At 31.3% G+C, this 20898-nt stretch overlaps 2 protein-coding genes and 1 long non-coding RNA gene across 7 annotated transcripts in view; 1 reads left to right on the top strand and 2 right to left on the bottom strand.

Annotated features, from left to right (window-relative positions):
* The window catches only part of LOC116772333 (glycogen-binding subunit 76A), a 30300-nt gene extending 17343 nt beyond the window's left edge, over nucleotides 1-12957 (top strand). For 2 of the 3 annotated variants that reach the window (XM_032664484.2, XM_032664483.2), the window contains exon 2: nucleotides 10373-12957. In XM_032664484.2, the coding sequence (XP_032520375.2) occupies nucleotides 10379-12010 (1632 nt within the window). In that variant the 5' untranslated portion in view covers nucleotides 10373-10378 and the 3' untranslated portion in view covers nucleotides 12011-12957. Of the gene's footprint in view, nucleotides 1-66; nucleotides 349-10372 lie in introns of those variants that run through there. The other variant, XM_032664482.2, reaches the window with a different exon arrangement.
* LOC133319113 (uncharacterized) lies at nucleotides 1613-2569 on the bottom strand. Its single transcript, XR_009752816.1, has 2 exons — nucleotides 2413-2569; nucleotides 1613-1702 (listed from the first exon to the last, which is right to left on the bottom strand). It is a non-coding gene; the product is annotated as an uncharacterized LOC133319113 (long non-coding RNA).
* Nucleotides 12958-15497: 2540 nt separating the features above from the next.
* The window catches only part of LOC116772562 (heparan sulfate 2-O-sulfotransferase pipe), a 39116-nt gene continuing 33715 nt past the window's right edge, over nucleotides 15498-20898 (bottom strand). For all 3 annotated transcript variants that reach the window (XM_032664789.2, XM_061522190.1, XM_032664790.2), the window contains 3 exons: nucleotides 17718-17842; nucleotides 16318-16472; nucleotides 15498-15870 (listed from right to left, as the gene is read on the bottom strand). In XM_032664789.2, the coding sequence (XP_032520680.1) occupies nucleotides 15647-15870; nucleotides 16318-16472; nucleotides 17718-17842 (504 nt within the window). In that variant the 3' untranslated portion in view covers nucleotides 15498-15646. The remainder of the gene's footprint in view (nucleotides 15871-16317; nucleotides 16473-17717; nucleotides 17843-20898) is intronic.

The following is a 20898-nucleotide window of genomic DNA, read 5'->3' as shown; positions in this document are numbered from 1 at the left end:
AGATTGATCGCATGTCTAGAATTAGTATTCTATGCGCGGCCGCAGTCTCGCGGCTGACAGCTCATTCGTCTGAAGCGCCGGCGACGGGTGGCCGTGCTCGAACGTCGTTCTAAATTCAAAACCTACCCGCATATAAATAGACTTGAATGATTAAAAAGTTTAATTCTATTCAGCCAGTATAAAAAAAAAAATTATATGTGTTAAACAACTATAATGATATAGGTATATTGTTTGTGTGTACTTTTTATTATAGTGTTTTAACAAAGTTGGTGCATTGGTGAGGTGTTCATGAATTCTCCAAATCTGACTATGTCATTGGAACATCAAATGCCGGTGCTTATGAAAAAGGTAATTGAATAAATAGTATTTATTATAAAAAAAATTCGTCTAATCTGCAAATTCAAAAAAGTTATGTGATCTGTTCGGAACCTTGGAAATCTTCTTAACAAGGTTTTTGGTCAAAATTAAATCGCGTTAAAGTTCAATAAGTCAACCGACGTTTGACAGTTTTGCTTAAATAAAATGAATAAACGAATACTTTTTTAATTCATTTATTTGTTATTACTTCGGTCGAACATAATTAATATTTATTTTATAGTTTTATTTGGATCTATGACAGTAGAAAGTGGTATCATATTAAAATGATAATGCTGTTGAACTGGGATCTGTGTGTCGGTGGCGATAACGAGTTTTTATCGTATACACTAGCCTTAGGAAACTACTGTTATCGCTGCTCAACTACAGCTAGTAACGCCATTGTACAAGATTACTGGACCTTTCTCTTGATTGTCACTTCATTGATTTTAACCAACGTAGACTTTTCTAGATGTATAATTGTTTTAATAAAATATATTAAAATAAAAAGTAGTTGTCCATGCCTTAACAGGTTATAGGTATCGAGCTATCTATAATCTATGATATGCTTGGAAACAGCCCCTTGAATAAAAAGTTAACTACATCTGCCCGCAAGCCAGTTTATGATTAAAGCCTACCTACAAAGCCTGTAGGCTTGTTGGCCAGCACCTAATTACGATAAAAAAGACTCTCTCTAGGGTATTGAAGGCCGATTTAATTTATGGCCAATGCTAGCGTTTATGGGATTATATTTTTTGTCGTCATCTTATATATAACAAAGATGTATAAGTAGACGTATGTGTAAATATATAGGTATATATATTAATTGCATTTTTATCTTGATCTAGTTGAAGTTGTTTTGAAAGTTCGTATGAAGATTTTTAATGATAATAATATTTTTGTTATCGATTCCACCAGTTATGCACATGTATCAGGGTATTTTATTAATAAGTAAATAATCATGTATCTAGATTACGAAAATATGTCACAGGCATTATATTGATATTATTTAATAGATAGGCGGTTGAATTATGCCAAGTAATGACTATAAGAAATTTTGTTTGCTATGTTAATGACGTTTCTTGTGCTATTTTCCTTCGCGTAATCATTTATCTGTGTGGTCCTAGTAACTTATAGGCGTAAACATAATTATGACTTTCCAAATATAGTTTAAGTTTGTCATATTTAGGATATACATTTTTTTTTTATTTAATAAAATATGAATACAATAAAGTGGGATCATTGTAGTTTTATTAAAAAAAAAAAAAAACATTTACGTGGGAACGAAAAATTTTATATCCATACGAGGTGATCCCTTATTTGAATTGTTTGCTTCACTTACTTGGAACTGCAAAAACAAGAGACAACATAAATTATGACATGAAGATAGCTGTGTATATTTAGCTTATTAAAATAATTGTCTTTGACCTCACATTGGATAACTATTTCTGTATCTGAAGGTCAGATCGGAACGTATAATCACATACACTTGTTTTGTCTTCTCACTGCATGTTTCCAAAATAACCGATGTCTCCGAGAAACTGTTTTTAATAACAAAGTCTTTATCGGCTCCGCATTAGGGATTGCCCTTACATGAGCATTATATTAATTTTTTTTTAAAGATTTAATACAGAATTAAGCCTGCCACGTATTTTTTTTTCATTAATGTTATTAGACAATTTTACATTTTACATAAAAATAGCTAATAATATGTTCTATGTACTATGGTCTAATTGTTATAAAATTTATATATTAATAAAAAGTATGCTATTTTTTTTTTACTAAAATAATTTCTTTGGAATGGTAAAATGGCAATTTAAGTCTGTGATTGAGTTAGGTTATGTGTACACGCTTTATATGACAGGCTGCATACAATGGGAGATTCCACAACTAAGTGTAGCCTAGCACTTAAAGGAATAGTTTAATCATAGCCTACAACAAACCATAGAATCGTTTCACAGAGATATATTAAACGAAATTACTTCATGACAGGTTTTAGTTATTTAACTAAAGAGTTTCCATTTAAGTGTTTGAAATAATAACAAATAATGCACGTACCTACATTTAAACGAAGACGAGAGACGCCATTTTTAAATTGCCGTTGTTAGTTGTTACATTGCATTTTAAATTTATTTCGTTTAGATTCAATTCAATGGAATATATCCTTTGTAATCTTATTATTTTATCCTGAGTCATGTGATAACTGTTCGCGTCATGTTATATATCTGCCAAATTTGTGTGAGTCAATGTTTATATACAAGGTATAGATAAATCGCCGCCAAAAATATTTTGATCAACGCTATAAAATATTTGACGTAGCTACTGTTGGCAGTCCTTTTTTGTTTTGTGTATATAACATTACATTATTATGTTAAAATAAAAGAAAATAAAATAAAATGAGTCTCCCTATGTGTTCTTTTTATAACATAAGCAATAAAAAATATTTTAAAATACGCCTATAATACATTCATTTAAAATGTGATTTATTATCAGTAGAAAAAATTTCACCCATGATATAGAGATTAAAACTTCAAGATATGTCCTAGAAGTTGAGGAATAGATTAGATTTTTCCTAAAAAAAACGTGTTTCATCATATAAGTAGATATTAATGTGTTATTTGATATGTTTGGTGTTCAATTGACGTAGTTTACGTGGGAAATGGATCATAAAATCAGAATAAAAATAGATTTCCTCCGGACATGTATAAAGCCAAATTTTATTACGCCACCAAGTCGTTGCGTGATGCACACATTTCTTATGTAGTTACTAGATATATCTCAATTCTCATGTTATTATATATCTCACGTTATCATATACGATGCAGAAGTGCTTTTTATTTAATATCCAAAATGTCCGACATCATTTTTTATGTATATTTTTGATTATAAATAGTCTACTGGAAGCAATATCTCAAATTTTTATAAGTATAAAAATGAAAAGTCCAAGAGCTCAGCATAGGTGCTACTATCCCCAAAATCTAAGATATACATTGTCCTATTCTGACTAAAACTTCTGACATATGTTTAAATAAAGCTAAGTTTTACGGATACTACGCTTTTTTATTATTCTATATATCCACGGTTTCATCTGCTAGCGATAACGATTGCTGTAAAGTCGAAATGTCGGGGTTATGTAGATATAAAATAATAAAGAGCGTCTAGTATCCGAAAAAATAGAAAATCTTATGTATCATTCTGATATACAGCAAATAATAGTATCCGTACCACGAGTTTCAATTGGCACACTTCATACGGAGTCTTTAAAGTTTAATATCACACAGCGACGTAACTACTATGTATTATATGCAAAGCTTTGTGAGTGAAGAACTGGCAACGCTCCGTTTAAAGTGTGAAAATAAGACTTTTACTTGTGGTAAAATTGTTTTAAATACGTCCTCTTATTAGGTTGATTATATATAATAAAATTCCTAATATATAATCAGGTATCTACCGGCTTGTCGTGAGCTTTTAGTGGGTATTGCCATATTGGTAAAGGTGTAAGAATTTAAAGCTCGGTAATCATGAAGGACTGTTACAATAAATATGCATAATACATTCTATTACGTCTTATTTGGCGTTGGAAATCTTTATTGCATTTGTAAGATACCTCCAGATAATGATTAAATAATGTTAAACTCACGATTTCTTTCTCTTTCTGTAACCAACATTTATGTCTAATGATCTTTCATATCTTGTCCTATTTAATTTGATGTGTTTATAGAATTTTATCTTACTAAGTTTTCGTTATCTTCAAGGCTACATACAGTGTCCTTCTTTTTTATATTCGTATGGCAATGTCCTAAACTTAAACATTAAAATTTAAAAACAAACAACAACTGCGTTATTTTTAATATAAAATATAAAATGTATTTTTTTTTAAAGTAACAGTATTTTTACGGCTACTTATATATTTTTACAATTTTTCTTAAACCTTTTCCTACTATCACGATTGCACGACTCGTGTGGACATTAACATAAAACACATACTTACATTTGTTCGAAAGGAGGTTTATTTTAAAAGTTAGTCATTTATTTTGACTTTACTTGGTTGAAAAAAGAAATGCTCAGGTATATAGAAATTTTAATTTGCATTATAAAGTCTCTTAATTAACATTTCCACGTTTCCACTAGAATATTAATTTCAAATGTAATGAACCTGTCTCTTTACAATGTCATCAGTTGACATTCAAGTGTCCGAAATAAATGAAGACAAAAATACCTACAAGTAACGCTTAAAAACGTCGACGAATGCGTTAATATAATTTTTTTATTAATATTATTTTGGTTACGACGACGTTAATTTAGCTAATGTATTAAGGCATTCAAATATTTTGTAAACACATTATCTGTTGTTATAAAAGTCTGTGATCTTAAATAACATCACACGATCTTTTTATTTAAAATCAACGCCGAATGTGTTCTCCATATAGGCAGCTCAGAGGTCAACTAGCGGTCATGTTTGTCAAGATCGGCTATGTGTAGCTAATACTTCATAACAATGCCAAGGCGTGGAATTACTTCTAGTGTTATGTATTTCTAGCCAGAATTAGAATAATCACATGATTTGTTCAATACATAAGTATTCTGCTTTTAGATATTAAAATTTATTTCAGCCTTTTTTTATAACCACGTTTCCTATTATATATATTTTTCTATAATAACCGAGTATACATTCACGTAGAAATATATTATATATACATTGAGATTAATACATCTTTATATTTGTGGCGTAACCATCATATGTACCCACAATAATAGTAATGTTGATACATGACGTATGTTATCTTAAGTCGGGACACACAAATATTTTTTCTCATGTATTTTTCGTAAGAAAACTATTAGCAGTCAGTTTAAGTATGAAATGTTATCCTTCTTATCAATTCATCCTTTTTTACTATTGTCACAAGGATATTTCTAGAATACTGGTGTCAAAGTAAACATATATTGGACATCATTTGCCAACATGGCGTCTTAAAAGTTATATCACCTAACATTCTGTTTACAGATGATCAATTTATACCACTCTTAAAGTTATATACGGATTCATTAGTATGACTGAATTAATTCTTTATTTATGTCGACTTAAATTCTTTTTTTTTTTAATATGGCCTTCATCCGTGCAAAGACGTGCACAGTATATTCTGCCAGTGTCATGTAGAATGGAGGAGACACGATCCGGGATTGGCTTTTCAATTAAATAAAATTTAACAGTCTCGACAGAAGTCACAATTATGAACTATATATGTTGATAGATCTAAAACAAGACTTAAATCCTTGTTGTTGTAAGCGACGTGGCAAACGTCATGTTGACACTTTCAATACCTAAATTGGTGTTGTAATTGTGTTTCAGATTCTATACGACAGATATTAGCAACATATTATAAATTTTTAAATAAATAGCAAACTTTTTTTACATATTTGGTTTTATCAAAGGACTATGCATATCAAAGAATTCTCCTACAAGTGTATGACTATATTTGTGTCTGCGTTAACAAACAAGACATTCTTAAGTAATGACTTTGTAGTCGAGTATCATTTTGGATTATTTTAAGATACAAATATGTTCAGAAATAGTTTTTAGACGCATCCAGACGCTTCGTGTGATCAAATATAACTAATGACCACGTGCTTGGCACTGACTCTGACTTTTCACTTTTTTTCCCACCGTTAAGTATATTTTAGGATGTTAATGGCTGGAAATGATAATATTTGTCTATTTGTTTGACACTAAATAATTTTAGGTACATTATATATTGGGTTGTCGAGCACGTGTTGTTAAGCAGACGTATTTGAGCATTACATAAACAACATTTTGTATAACTCAAAATATTTTAATAACATACAAAATAATCATCATTTATTGAGATCTAAGACTTTCGCGAGTTTTAATCATTTAAATTATCATGTGATCACGATTGCTAAAAAATAACCGAAACTTCGGGAGTATGTAGTTTTTTACAAAAATAAAGCACTCGTAGTATATCCGAAAAATATAAGTTTCATTTAAATTTATCATTATCGTTGTATTAATTCATACCAACACTACTTACTAATCAGCATGAGAGTACTACATCTATCTATACATACTATAAAATAAAGTACCCCGCCGCGTCTGTTTGTCTGTCTGTTCGCAGTAAACAGAAAAACTACTGCACCGATTGTAAAGCGGTTTTCACCACTAGATAGCGTGATTCTCGAGAAAGATTTTAATATATAATTTGTTAAGATTTTTTATTGGTTTGTGTGTACATTAACGATATTTGGTGAAAATGTCGGGAAAAAATGAGCCGACTGTCAGCTTTTGACGAAAACGCTGCCAAAACCTTTTAAGATATAACAAAACAATGTATGGTGGAATTGTGTATTCTATATAGGTCTACAGAAAAATCCACGATGGCATATGTCTATCTCTTAAGAATAGCATACTATATCCATTTTACAACTTTTAAAAATTGGCATTCCTAAAGCGTTTATTGGAAAGCTATTTACATAAATACGGTACTAAGTCTTATCAAAATAAATTACTCCGTTCTCAAGCCTACATCAGTATCTGTAAATTCCATTTTAAATCATTTAAATCGGGCGTACCACTTGAAAGTTATCATAACATATTTTAATAATTTTCAAAATTAAATAGGTTATTTTATATTTTTTTGTAAAGAGCCAGTGCGAAGCGGGGGCTGGTACCTAGTAAATATAATAAGTTTATTTACAGTTTTGTATAAATAAATGCAAGTTACTATTTACATCAAACGATGTAATCGTCATTGTAATTAAAACAATAACAAAAGGGATATACTTACTTTATAATAACAGTTATTCATAACACTTAAATCAGAAACGATAAGGGGTACACTTGAGGTCGTTTTCACTTATTTGTAAACAAAAGTTGTATAACAGCACTTAGGTCGTTCGTAGTTAAAGCAAATAGGACTCATTCGATGATATAAATTTGCCAATATCTTTAGCATTCGCCGCTGTTATCGACGGGTTCACTGACCGCCTTATCGCCCCACTTCATTGAGTTTTTATAATGATGAATGCTATCTTGTATCTTAATTCCAAATCTATTATAACTCGGGTGGCGTGTTAGTTGTGTATTGTTAGTAAATATTTAAAAAAAATACATGTCCTAATTCAAAAAACAAATCTTGTAATTTCCCGTTTGTCGTTATGTATAAATACATTATGTCACAAATATATTCAACGTTTTATAATAGTATTTGTCAATACATTTCGAGTTTATTGACCTCAAGAAATGGGTTGGTTTGTTTGGATAACGTGAGATCATTTGATAGCATTGCGTTTATGAAAAAAGATTATTTGTTTTCTTTTTTTGTTGATCCTCATCATAAGAAAAAAAAATATTTCATATGAATGAAAATTTATACATATACTGTACTTCTTATAGTGCAGCAGTTAACTTAGGCTGTCTGAATTTTTATAATTTTTTTTTTTTTTGCAGTCAAATAATAATAAAAAGGGCGCCGAGTCAATATGATATTTTAATTCATACTACAATTTACTCTCTACATAAAATTAAGACGATTTATGAAAACAAAAATAGTGATTCGAAGGAAAATTTATGAAAGTAATTTTGTTTTTTTTTCCAATGTCATCCAAGTATTCTTTATAGATATTCGTATTGTTGTCGTATAGAAAAAACTCACTACCGTATTAGCGTTGAAATCCTGTCCCGTTCAGGAATGCAGTCTGCATTTCCTGTTTTGTATATTTATGTTAATTCATTAAGCTGATGTAAAAAGTCTTCGAAAGTAATACTTCCTTCGATTTCTCGATACATTTCAGTTTTATATTATTATAAATATTACTATTAGTTATTCCATCGCTTTGATTGTTCTTTTTATAGATGTTATATAGAAAAAAATATTTAGTAGTGTTTATCCATACTATAATCTGTAATATTATAATATTTTGTTTCAACATTACAATTAATAAAGTACTGATTTACTGTATAAAACAAAAACATAATAGACACTATTCTCAATTCATTTAAAACAATGACTATTAATTTGTGGTTTTACTTTAATATGAATGGGATTTCCAAATAAATTATTTATTTATTGACAGTTCCTGAACGTATGAAATTAATTTTGACAAGACAAAATAACACGTCATTGCTTGATCGTGTAATATTTTTTCTTAGATTTATGATAATTTGTCCTCAATTATAACTTATAATATATTATTATTATCATCTTCATCTGTATCATTGAGTCTATATCCGCAGGAAGTATAGATCACATCAGGCATTAGACTCAGTTATTTGCGTGACGTAAAAACTTTTGGCAGCCGTCTTTTGGCACATGGCGTGAAACGACCGTGGGCAGATTGCATTTAATTTATAGTTGCCCCATTTAAATGTCCGGTTTTGTATGAAATGAAAATGTCTTTGAAATTAACAATTGCGTCGTTTGAACAATACGCTTTAATTAGTGACGATTTTGGTATGTTTTAGACGCGTTTACAGACGTATTACCAGTCAGTGGTTTTGTTTCCATCATTTTAATAAAAACCAATTGGAAAATGGTTTGAAGGAATTGAATTAGTTCACTATTTTTATATACTATACAAATAATTACAATTAACAATATCAACTGCCAGGACGATAAATGTAAATCTCTGCTAATGAAAACCACCAATGGAATTAAAAAAGAAATTATTTTGTTTATTTTTGACATTCATATAGGGTTTTCAAAACCGGTGTCATTTCTGACTTATGATTTATATTTTTTTAAACTACCATCCATTCCTTTTAAATAACATTATTGCTAACTCGAAAGTAGTCGAAGTTTAGAGAATTTTTTACTATAAGTAAGCAATAGGTATGAGATAATAATTCTAATCAGATGAAAAATAACAGCCAAATTGGTTTTGTATGAAAAAAAGTTTGTCATAGTCAGAATATATAACATCTCGAGCAACTAAAATCGATTGAACCAGAGAAATCGATTCCCTTCCATCGACTAACACAATACAATTCTATTGTTGCTATGTTGAGTAATTGAACTTGATTTTATCCAATCTGAATATGTTAGTAAGGTCATGGTCTCTGTAATTGTTTCAGTGGAAGGAATCGTAAACAATGAGGTCATTTACATTTGAAAGTGAAAAACTGAACGCAAAAGCCATTGTACTGCACGTTTAATTCATTCGTTTGTAAACGACAACGGCTCGATGTCGACCAGCTTATATTACATTCGTATAATAAACGTGATGTTTTGAGCTCTATATTAGTTCTGTTTAAAATTTAGCGATAAGCCACATCCAGCCATAAGTCTGAGTATCTACAGTGTAACAAAAGAAGCAAATAGAAACGTTCAGAACAAACGATTTACACTTGTGCTAAGAAAATTGATAGCATGTGAATTAAACAATACATTACACGTGAACACTTATCTTTAGATATCACATATAAGTGTACAAAAATATGATGTTTATGAATTGATAATAACAACTGGAATGTTAAAAAATATATACTTTATCATTTGGAAATAAATATTATTAACATTTTTTTTACAAATGACTAAGATAATCTTATATTAAATGTTCTATATGTCCCAGTATGTGAGATGCATGTTCGTGGAGTATCAATCGCGAGAAGGTGGCACACTTGAGGCCTTATCAAGGTCGTTCACATTTAACATTCAGATGTCGTGTCATGACACTCACTATTAATACTTTCTATGTTTCGTGATAATAAATTAGGCCATGCAAAAGTTTTTAATATATAAACAATTTTCATTACTAGAGAACGCATTTGTTGTGGTGATTTCATTAGTTTTTCGTTACTAATTAAAGCGGTGGATCATAAGTTCTGCCGTCAGTCTTAAAACTGCGATACGTGCATTGGAGCTGTACATTCAAAAGTGCTTTAATATGGGCTGGTTTAATGTGACGTTCTCCATATCACAGAGTTTTTTCCGTCCAACAAAGTCGTGTAATTTAAACTAAAATTCGAGACTGTTTTCATTAATAGATTTTTATCAAATTCCAGACGCAGATGAGTGGAGATTGCGCGGGGTCACAGTGCGGTTTGACGTCACTGCTGCCGATGTCCTGTCGCGGGAGAGCCGCAGCGTTCGCGCGCGACTTGCATTCAAGACTGCGTAATTTGGGAGCATCACATGACGGTGAATTGGAAAACAGCTGGCTGGCCAGGGACAGCGCACACAGGCCTACCAACTCGAACCACTCACGTGACATTGACACCTTCTACGACTTCGAGCTCGAGTGTGAAAGTCCGTCTAGTCCTGTTGATGAATACGTTCAGTTCCCGGACAAACACAACGAAGATAAGGATCCGCCTTTTTATGATGTAGACTCAGATCCAGAACATAAGGAGCAAACCAAATCGATGCTCAAGCAGCCCGATAAGGGGGTTAATGGATTTAAATTTTCAACAGCATTTTATACGGAATCTCCAATAAACTTCCAACCATCGTCCAAAGAAAACGGACATATCGATAAACCACTCTATTCTCCTATCACTTTTGAAGGCTGTGCTCGGCAGAACAGTTTCGATGAGGTTGATTGCGCACAACCTTTGAGGCCTTACGACACAGAACGACTATTTTCACAGTTTAATTCAAACGACAGCGACTCAGAATTCGAATCGGCTAAGAGCGATCCCTCTGAAGGAACAGACGACGTTACACAGGATGATACCCTCTCACAAAATAACTTAGTGGATGCTACCGATGCATTTTCAATTACAGATACCGAAAATTTGCAAAAAGGAAATGTTCCTGAATATAGTGTGGAAGTTTCTTTAGCAATTTCGGAGTGTCAGACTGTCGATAAAACTGAAGCGGAAACAATTTTAAATAATGGCTTGACTGAAACGGTTACCAGTGAAGCTCTCAACGAGAACGATTCATTGTCAGTTCAAGAAAATGATTCCAGTTCACTCGATGCAGAATCTAAATCAGAGGACGATGGTGAAGATGATCGACCGCAGCGAGTACGGAGATGTTCATCATTAAAAACTGGGAAAACGCCGCCCGGTACTCCCGGACGTAAAAAAATTGTTCGATTTGCTGACGTGCTTGGACTCGATCTGGCGGACGTGAAGACCTTCATGGATGAAATACCGGTAATACCAAAATCCGCTTACGATGATCTCACTGGTTGTGATGTACAAAATTCCCCTCCCACGAGACCACCGCCCCGTCTAGGGGCATTGACGTTAGTTCCTTTATTCCAAGTTCCTCGCGATGTAACGGAAAAACTAGAAAGGCAAAACGTGTGCTTAGAGAGTTCACGTGTATGTGATGGCGTCCATGTAACAATTTGTGGCTCGGTTCGAGTACGTAATTTAGATTTTCACAAAACTGTACACATACGCTACACAATGAATCGTTGGAAGACCTACACGGATTTACAGGCGAACTACGTACAGGGCTCGTGCGACGGATACTCGGACCGCTTCCAATTCACGTTATACGCACCTTGTATTTCATCGGGCCAAAGGTTAGAAATCGCCGTCAGATTCCAATGTAAGGGGCAACAGTTTTGGGACAACAATAGCGGAGCTAACTACTGCTTCGATTGCTTGGCTCTGGGTAATATCCATGCTACATCATCGCCGATGACGCTACATCCGACTGTTGACTGGCACCCATCCTTCTACTGAGTGCCATCTAAGAAAGATGAAGGTTTCTAAGCGATGGTAACGATCGATCGAAAGTGAGGAGCCGGCAGGTCTCACATTGTATCATCGAGGAATGTCCTCAAATAGGAACAATTCTGTGTCCGTAAGGTTATGGGACTGCGCCAATTGGTGGAAATAACAATACGAGGCTTCAATTAGAACATTTGTGATATGCGAGTAGAATTTAGAATTTAAAAAAAAAAGACGAGTTTCGTAGTGATTCGTCCGCGTGCCATTTGATATAACGACTTATTAAATTTTTAATACGATAGAATAATTCTAGTCCCTGTGGACAATAAAAAGCAATAAATCGGTCCTGAGGAGTGATTGTTATCTATGGTCAGGCGTTACCTGCCACTATTGTTCCTTTGTATATATCGAGAGGTAAATTCTGAATGATATTATTTTACATATTCAAATAATGCCTATTAATATTATATAAAAAATTTTTCACGTAGTTAAATCGATTCATTCACTTTAACTATGTGTATGATAGAATGTTATATTGAGAAATGAAATTTATATCGAGTTAATTTTATTAGATGTAATGATGTTTTGGAGCTGTTTAAATAATATTTGGATTACAAGTTATAGTTACAGTTGATACACACTTTTAAATATATATATTTTTATATAATGTTATCGATCTATAACTAACAACCTTTATATTTTTTTACGAACAACATGACAAAAAATGTATCCTACGATCTATATTTTAACTATTTGAGATTATAAAATTAAATTATTATTATACTTATTGTTAGATATCAATATTAAAATCAATATTTATTATTCTTTATTTGTACCTGAACTTTTAATGTGGCCATATATTGCTATGTTATTTGGAGAAGCAATGTTCTGTATCTACGTTTGTTACTTTGACTCCTGTTTTAGCAATAAATTTACGAATAAATTTGCATAATATTTTATACTTGATGTTTTATTAAAACAATCTTATTTATTTAACAAGAAACGTTCCGATGAAAATATTAGAAATATGTAAACAAAAAACCTTATTTAAGAAAAATATTCGAAATATTGAAAAAATATGAGTTAATAGTTTGAAACAGCTATAATGTGTATAAACTATGAGAAATTTTCATAACTTTATAAATTAGATGAGATAAATGCTGTGATGATGAAAATTGATGATAAGTGTAACTGTATTTTTTATTTTATAAAAGCTATATATTTTGTTTTGCTTCATCTTAATATTGTGTCTTATAATTAGTTGATTTATCTGAAAAATTGTAATTTTTATTCATTAGTGGTGGACAATGAATTAGAGGTCATTTATCATGGGTCTCTCCTAGTGTTGCCCAAATGCAAGAACAAGACGAGACTTGGGCAGGCTTGTTCTTGGTCTTGCGTTTATACACCTGGTCATGGTCATGGTCTTGGTATTGCACTTCCAGTTTTGGTCTTGGTCTTGTTCTTGCAGCAAGAGTCTTGCAAATCTTGCAATTAACTATAACCCTGTCGCTATTTATTAAACGTTACTTTAGACATTAGAACAACACAACAGAGTAGGTACATTTTGAGCTTGAATGAATAAAGGCGTGATAAAGATAACCCAATTAATAATTGTCTAAACATTTTATGAGAAATTCAAAAAATCAACTGATACCGGTTGGGGTTTGAACCCACGACCTAAGTCATCAGTGCCGATGCTCTAAAACCAACCAGCTGAGCTATCAACTGTGTCCCGCGGAAGTCAGTCTGTTTCTTGATAACCGTTTTCATTTAATAATTTTCAAAGTACTAAAACATGGTTTGAACATGTAGAAAACAAAATAATGACATTAACTTGACTGTATTTTACATGTAAATGAATATTTGCAAAAATATATTGTGATACAACAGTCAATATATCAGTTTATTTATTGAAACAGTTCTCTCATATATTATTATATACCTGCTCCTAAACAGTACATAAATCTTATTGCACGCTTTTTATATTATTCGATTACTTTGTAACACTTGTCCTCTGTGGCGGCTATCAAAGGGTGTCAAATATTGTTCGTACGGCGCGGCGTGTGACGATTGTTTGTATTCGCAATTTCTATGAGAGCTCAGTACCTGACTTTTGTTGATGCCGACAAGGCACCGCTCACTATCACACACAATGCCGATGGTCTAAACTAGGCATGCATTCTTTTTTCTTTTAATGGATATTTTCATTCGCTATGTACGTTTCTTTATGGTACCTAGTGTTCGTAATTCGCGTAAGTCCAATTTTCCACAAAAATTATGTACTTTTTATCTCATAGAGTCCCTAAGCGTACCCGGAACTCCTGTACTAACTCCATGAAACGACTTGCAGTCTTAACTGCAAGCGCAAGAGTCTTGCAGGCTTGGTCTTTTCTTACTTTAATCTTGCACAGTCAGTCTTGGTCTTGGTCTTGGTTTTGTTCTTGCATTTTTGCAAGACTGCAAGACCAAACCAGATTTGTCCAATTTGTCCAACACTTGTCTCTACTCGTATATTCCTATCCATACTAAATCCACGTATTTCGTAAACAGTGTCATTGTTTCAATATTTTACCTACTATTACTAAACTGAAAGATATTTTGTGAAGAAATGATTTTAAATACAAAGGAATTTCGGATGTCATCCCACCTAAGTCCTTACATACAAAAGTACGTGAATATTTATGTTTGATAGCTATGCTATGCTACTTTTCTTGTTGCTAGCTGGTCTTATATTTTTCCCAAAAAAAAAACATTGTGTTTTCCCCAATACTTCTGGACAGTAATCGGAAAGAGGCGAAGTATTTTTCAACACATCACTAGAGCGGGAGCAGATTCCACATAGCACACGGTTTAAATGTCTAATGACAGAGAGAGTAAGTGAGATTTTTGCTTAATACGAAAGTTATTTTTCGGTATTGCTACATATATTTACGATTGTGAAAATAAAAAGCAGTTTTACTTTAATATGTTTTTTATATAATTTATTAATTTTACATCTATTCATATCACATTTATCAGATGATATTGTAAATTACTATTAGCGATTAGCGCCGGAATCATTTACCCTAGGATGAGGAAAAAATATTATACAAAAGGAACAGCCTATAAATAATAAAAATATAATAGAAGACGTTTTTCTACATAACATTTATAATATACTTATAACTAATAAGCTAATAATTTAATAAGTAATGTACATTAAAAAAGTAACTAGTAATTTTGAATATTTCATCAGATCTTATTCAACTTTTAATATATTATATTAAACTAATTAAAGAATTTACTTCGTTGACCTCAAATATATTAGCATGTGTCATTATACGCGGCCATTAAAACCATGTATTTCACGTCTGTACAGACCGTTAATAAATATAACGCTAAAAACAAATGACATAGTAATTGATGCGAGAACCGTTCCAAGCGGCATACACGCAACGTTGTAAAACATCACAATTTATTTGCACAGAGTATAAATATATAATTTAAAGGCGGTTGAATACATGTGGGAATTTATTTTAATCTGTGACTATTGAAATAGTAATTTTTATATTCTACGTATTATTTTTTGACAGAAATTGAACACATTTTTTTTTAAATTTCAATATGATTTCTTAATATTTCTCTATGTTACAACAGTCTTTATTACTATACCATATTGTTATATAAGTGTGTTGATTGGGTTTGTTTGTGTGTTGGAAGTATGATCGATGGATCTCTGAGCGCCTTCAGTTGTAAGTGAAGTCTCTGTTTGCAGAACTCGTAGAATTCAATTTCTCTGGTGAAGTTTGCTCGGACGATTTGCTTAACAGCCTCGGAGACGGGTAGTTTGAAGTGGTTCCTATTTATTCTGTTGAATGTGTTCAGCTCCTCTGCAATATAAATAGCAATGATTACGTAAAGATATATATTCTGTTTAGACTTTACATTCTATTCCAGAAACGAACCTTTTACGAGATCCTTTAAATGTGATTGATATTATTTAAGCGCTTAATTTGTATTTAAATATACATATATAATAAAATAAAAAAACCGAAAAATATTTCTGATTTCTATACTTTTTATAAATACACATATTTTTATTTTTGATAGTTTTCAATATACCTATTTAATGTACGAAGGTTTCATCTCTTCCTGAATTTGGATGTGACGCAATAAGTTTGAGTTTAAATGGAAAACTATATATGCTTATTTCAAAATATGGTTCTTACATTACACAATACATTATTTTTCATTTGATATAGGTCTAGAAAGAACTTGTACTTTACTTTCTTCTACTTCTACACTCACATAATACAATCAATTGTTTTATTACGTACCCCAGTACATTTTGAGTGCGCCCGTAAAGAACCTGGGTATGTATCTCTCGAAGGCCAGCAGCGTTGAATTCAGGTCTTCCAGCACTCCAACCACAGCGTACTGCTGTTCGACAACTCGCTTAGCTCGTTGTAGCGCCTCCACACTGTTGAATGGCCTGTGACAAGACATAAGGTGGTAAGTATACATGATTGGCTATATAAACTTTATAAAACTATTGAAAAGATTAATTGTGACACTATTGAACATGATTTTAAATTATATGTTAGCGAAAATGCAAAGACTTGTATTTATTACAATTAAAAAAAAATGTTTTTGATAAAAAAAAATTATTAATGATAAATAAATTTAATTTGAGAGCAGTATAAATAAAGGAGATTTTGTTTTTTTTTGTTCGATCATTGAAAGGGAGTAATAAGTGTACGAGTAATTACTGGCTTTAAAATAACAAAATATTTTTCAGCTATTTGAACTATGTGTCAATGTTGCCTGTTAAAAAAATAAATATTATTGTATGGAACTATGGGCACAAAATAATTTTTCTTTTTTGATTTCTACATTCAAATTACCTAATGAGATCTAAGATTTTCGCGAGTATTCATTTAAATGAAACTAGTGTTATTCGGATTTACTACGTGGATTTTATTATTTAAAAACTACATAATCCCGACGTTTCGGTTTGCAGCAACCGTGATCACGGGCAGACGAGAAGAGGGCAGAGGAGGTGGGATTATGTAGTTTTTAAATAATAAAATCCGCGTAGTAAATCCGAATAACACTAGTTTTATTCAAATTACCTTTAAGTATCTTTGTAGGTAGATAAATAAAAAAAGATTTTTTTTCTTGAAACACTACAAGGCTGTTAGTGAATAAACCTCTCAATTAGCATGGGATAAAAAACGAAGATATAAAACCCCATACAACCTATTAGTTTGTTGAGCTTTAGATAATGCCTTATCTACAATTCATGAAGCAATCATTGACGATAAAGCAAGCCCGTGTCAACAATTACTTGTAACGAGAGAGAAGACGGCGATCGGTGGCTACGTGGAATGACCAGTCGTAAATCTTATACGAGATTTATATGACAACATCAACGTGTTAGCACTTTAGATTTACTACCGCACTTAGATAACATTCGGCTAGATTTACTGCGAACTGAAACGCAATATGATAACGCATATTACGGTGATAGTGTTACAATTACAAAATTATTTCATTTAGTATCTAATCTAATAATTAATAATTAATTAATTAGTATCTAATCTATTTAATCTAATTTAATATGGAGTAAAGCATTTCTGGATTTAAATTATTACTTATAATAACTTTTTTTTTAATTTTTTTCATATCGTAATACGTATATTTTCTTAATATTATTCTATAATAACATAAGACTTACGTGCACTGTGGTTCGTGTCCGCAGAAGAACAGCGTCTGTCTCCTGTGGTCTCCAATACCCTCGTGAGTCTCGCCCTCCAAATAGCGACACTCGCGATCGCCGCTTAACACGCACGTCTCAAAGTCCTGCAAGATATTATTAGTTTGTTATGTTTTAAATTCCTTATTGATCAATACAGTGGAATGTTATGTATTCATTAATATTAAAATCCATTAAAACATTTAGAGTTGTAACAAATTACTTGATCTATCGATATATTAATGTTGTTTCAAGTACGAGACACATACGAGTATATGCTGTAAACGCCAATACTTATGATTTTTTATTCGTAGTATAACTTGTATTTTTAGAACGCGGACGATTTATGAATGAGACACGTTAAAATTATCGTTAAAATGCTGAAGGTAGTTTAACTGTTATTCAGATTGTGGTTAGCATGAGCTGCTAACGTCAAATTAAATGAAAAAAGGAAGAGTATCATAACTACTTATGAAACCGTCAGTATTTAAGTTAATGCGAAAGATAAGACAACTGAATGAATCTATCTAATCTAATACGAGATAAGTCCCCTAAATCAGTTACAGTTTACACTAACGTGGGATATAATTGGTTTACTCTTACTATAAACAAAAAATTACTCACACGCAAACTTAAAAAATGAGGCAAGTTTAATTTAACGTTAAGTGAGCGTGTTTGGGTCAAATAAATCATTCAATTTGTTTTGTTCGCTTCATTATAGTACATTGTAATGTAATTGGGTTAGTAGATTTAAAGCTACGATCGAACCTTTGTTTCTTTGTTTGCAAGCCGAGGATGAGCGACATTCAGAGCTTGGAAGCCAGTGATAGAAAAATAATGTTGAGTTTTACGACACGAGAGATCGTCGCAATATTATGTTCATTAAATAAGTATATATAATGTAAAATTTTTTGTTAATATTATATATAATTTTTTTTAAATATTATGTAAAATCTCTTTTATTTATATTAAAACATCTTTTAGTTTAATAATTTGTCAAGCATCTTTGAGTTTCCTATTAAAATTATGTCAGAAGCTGAACGTCTCATAATAAATTATCTAGCAGGAAGTAGTTCAGTTTCTTAAGACTCATAACAATTTAACTGTTAAAATTATAAGACGATTCTTGTGAACCATATTGTGAACAATTTTTTTTTTTAATTTTTGTATCCTGAAATTATTAAAAATCCATCGATATCCGAATACCTATTGGATTGATATTACATTTGCAATGTTTTTAAATTATTGTGTTGACGCAAAAAAGAAGGCTTGTCCTCAATGTATGTATGTAGGTATGTATCGTGAGTGTACATTTCTAGCTCAGAAACAGGTTATCGGAATGTACAAATTGTGCGTGGTTAATACAAATCTCCTGGAGCAAGTGTAACTGAATTACGAACATTAAAATCAGAATTAAATTACGCGGATATAACTAGTTTAAAAAGATTTTTTCCTATTTATTAAAAAATATTCGAATAAATGATGAATATCAAAGATATTTATAATGCTAAACATATAATGCACATGCAATATTTAGATTTATAAATAAAATAAGACTTAAATTGATAATTTACCTTCAAAGGAGAGCAATTCAAAAAATACTTTTCTTTTAACTATAATTATTATAAAAAATATATGGATTCCATTAGTTTATAAGACAAAAAATTAATATATTTTTTACATGTTAATACATACGTCTCATTTTATTTATAAATGGGCATGTCTTTTAGAGTTGCTCTTACGGCAGGACATTACCCCCGCACAGTCGTAGACTATGAGTGGACTTTTTAAGCCCTAATTAGTACAACACAGTTTTTGTTCGATCAAAACTAATTTATTTTTTGTATAAGTCCATTTAAAAAGTTGATATGAACACTTTGTTCGGCAAAAGCGGAATAATTAATAGGAAAAAATGTTTTTTTATTTTTTTGCCAAAATCATACGCACAGATTAAGGCCTCATACTCATCAGTCATCATTGTTATGGGGAATATTTTTAAGTGTGTTAGAAAATTAATCTCTTTTATGCATATACAAAACTATGACGTCATAGTTATCGATTCCTCTTTTTTCATTTACGTGTTAATGTATACAATCTTAAACGTCCTTGTAAATGACAGTATTTTATTGCAAAATACAAAGTGACACGCCATTATGTAATGCCAATTAAAAAATTAATTACATAGCATAAAAAGGACTCGCCGCGACTTGATCGGCTGTGATCGCCATTTTTTTTCTGGCATTATGCGTTCAATAAAACCAATTTGTCGTTGAAAATTAAAATATCCTCCCGGGTTTTTTATAAGATAAAAAAAAACCGAACGCTAAGGGTCGCTGTACTCGAGTCGGTAAAAAGGTGGGGCTATTATTTATACTGTATTATTAATTCTCATGTACTCGTTTTTTTATTAAAACACATGTTATTACTTTCTCGATATAACAATAAATGTATGATTTTTTTTTTTTAATGGTACATTCGTATGCTCCTATTTTATGATTGGGTTTTATGTTCTCGGGTGAGTTTTGATATTTTTTTTTTTATAAAACATCGGTTACGTTTAATGAGAATATTGTTTGATATATTTATTTTTTAGTATAAAACTTATAATAAAAGCTCGTATTCGTTCAATGAAATGTCGTTTCTATCAAAGAGAAATTAAATACAATATTCTCCATAACATTATTAGTGTTGTTATTATTAAAATTATAATTTTTTCTCCTTCGTAGGAGTTTAAATGTATCAGTTTAGCGAATTAAGTGTAAGGAACTCCGATTTATAAAAATATAGGTGCAATGTCGAGTGTAAAATTTTCTTTAGTACGTGATAGATCATTCGTCTATTATCAATGGATTGTTCATTGTGACAGCGAGCTTCGCAGCGTGGGAGAAATAACAAGCATTATATTGGTAATAATTTATTTATAATGTCTTATTATCTGCCAATTCAAGGCATACGATGTTTAGGAAATTTGTAAAAAAATTAGGTGTATTTCGGTTACAGGTAGGTGGCCGAGTTTACGAATGTTCTTTGATCTAGCGATATTCTAAGAAATCTAGAAAATTCCGTCACGACTTGGAGTACCGTGTTCATACAAACATATAAATGAATTAATTATTATTATTCGTTCGGGAATTTTTACGCTTTTTATAAATTTCATGATTAT

The sequence above is a fragment of the Danaus plexippus genome, chromosome 12, assembly GCF_018135715.1.
Source record: "Danaus plexippus chromosome 12, MEX_DaPlex, whole genome shotgun sequence".
NCBI classification, from domain to species: domain Eukaryota; kingdom Metazoa; phylum Arthropoda; class Insecta; order Lepidoptera; family Nymphalidae; genus Danaus; species Danaus plexippus.
The sequence above is the reverse complement of the archived record's forward strand: the minus strand, read 5'-3'. Positions and strand labels throughout refer to the sequence as shown.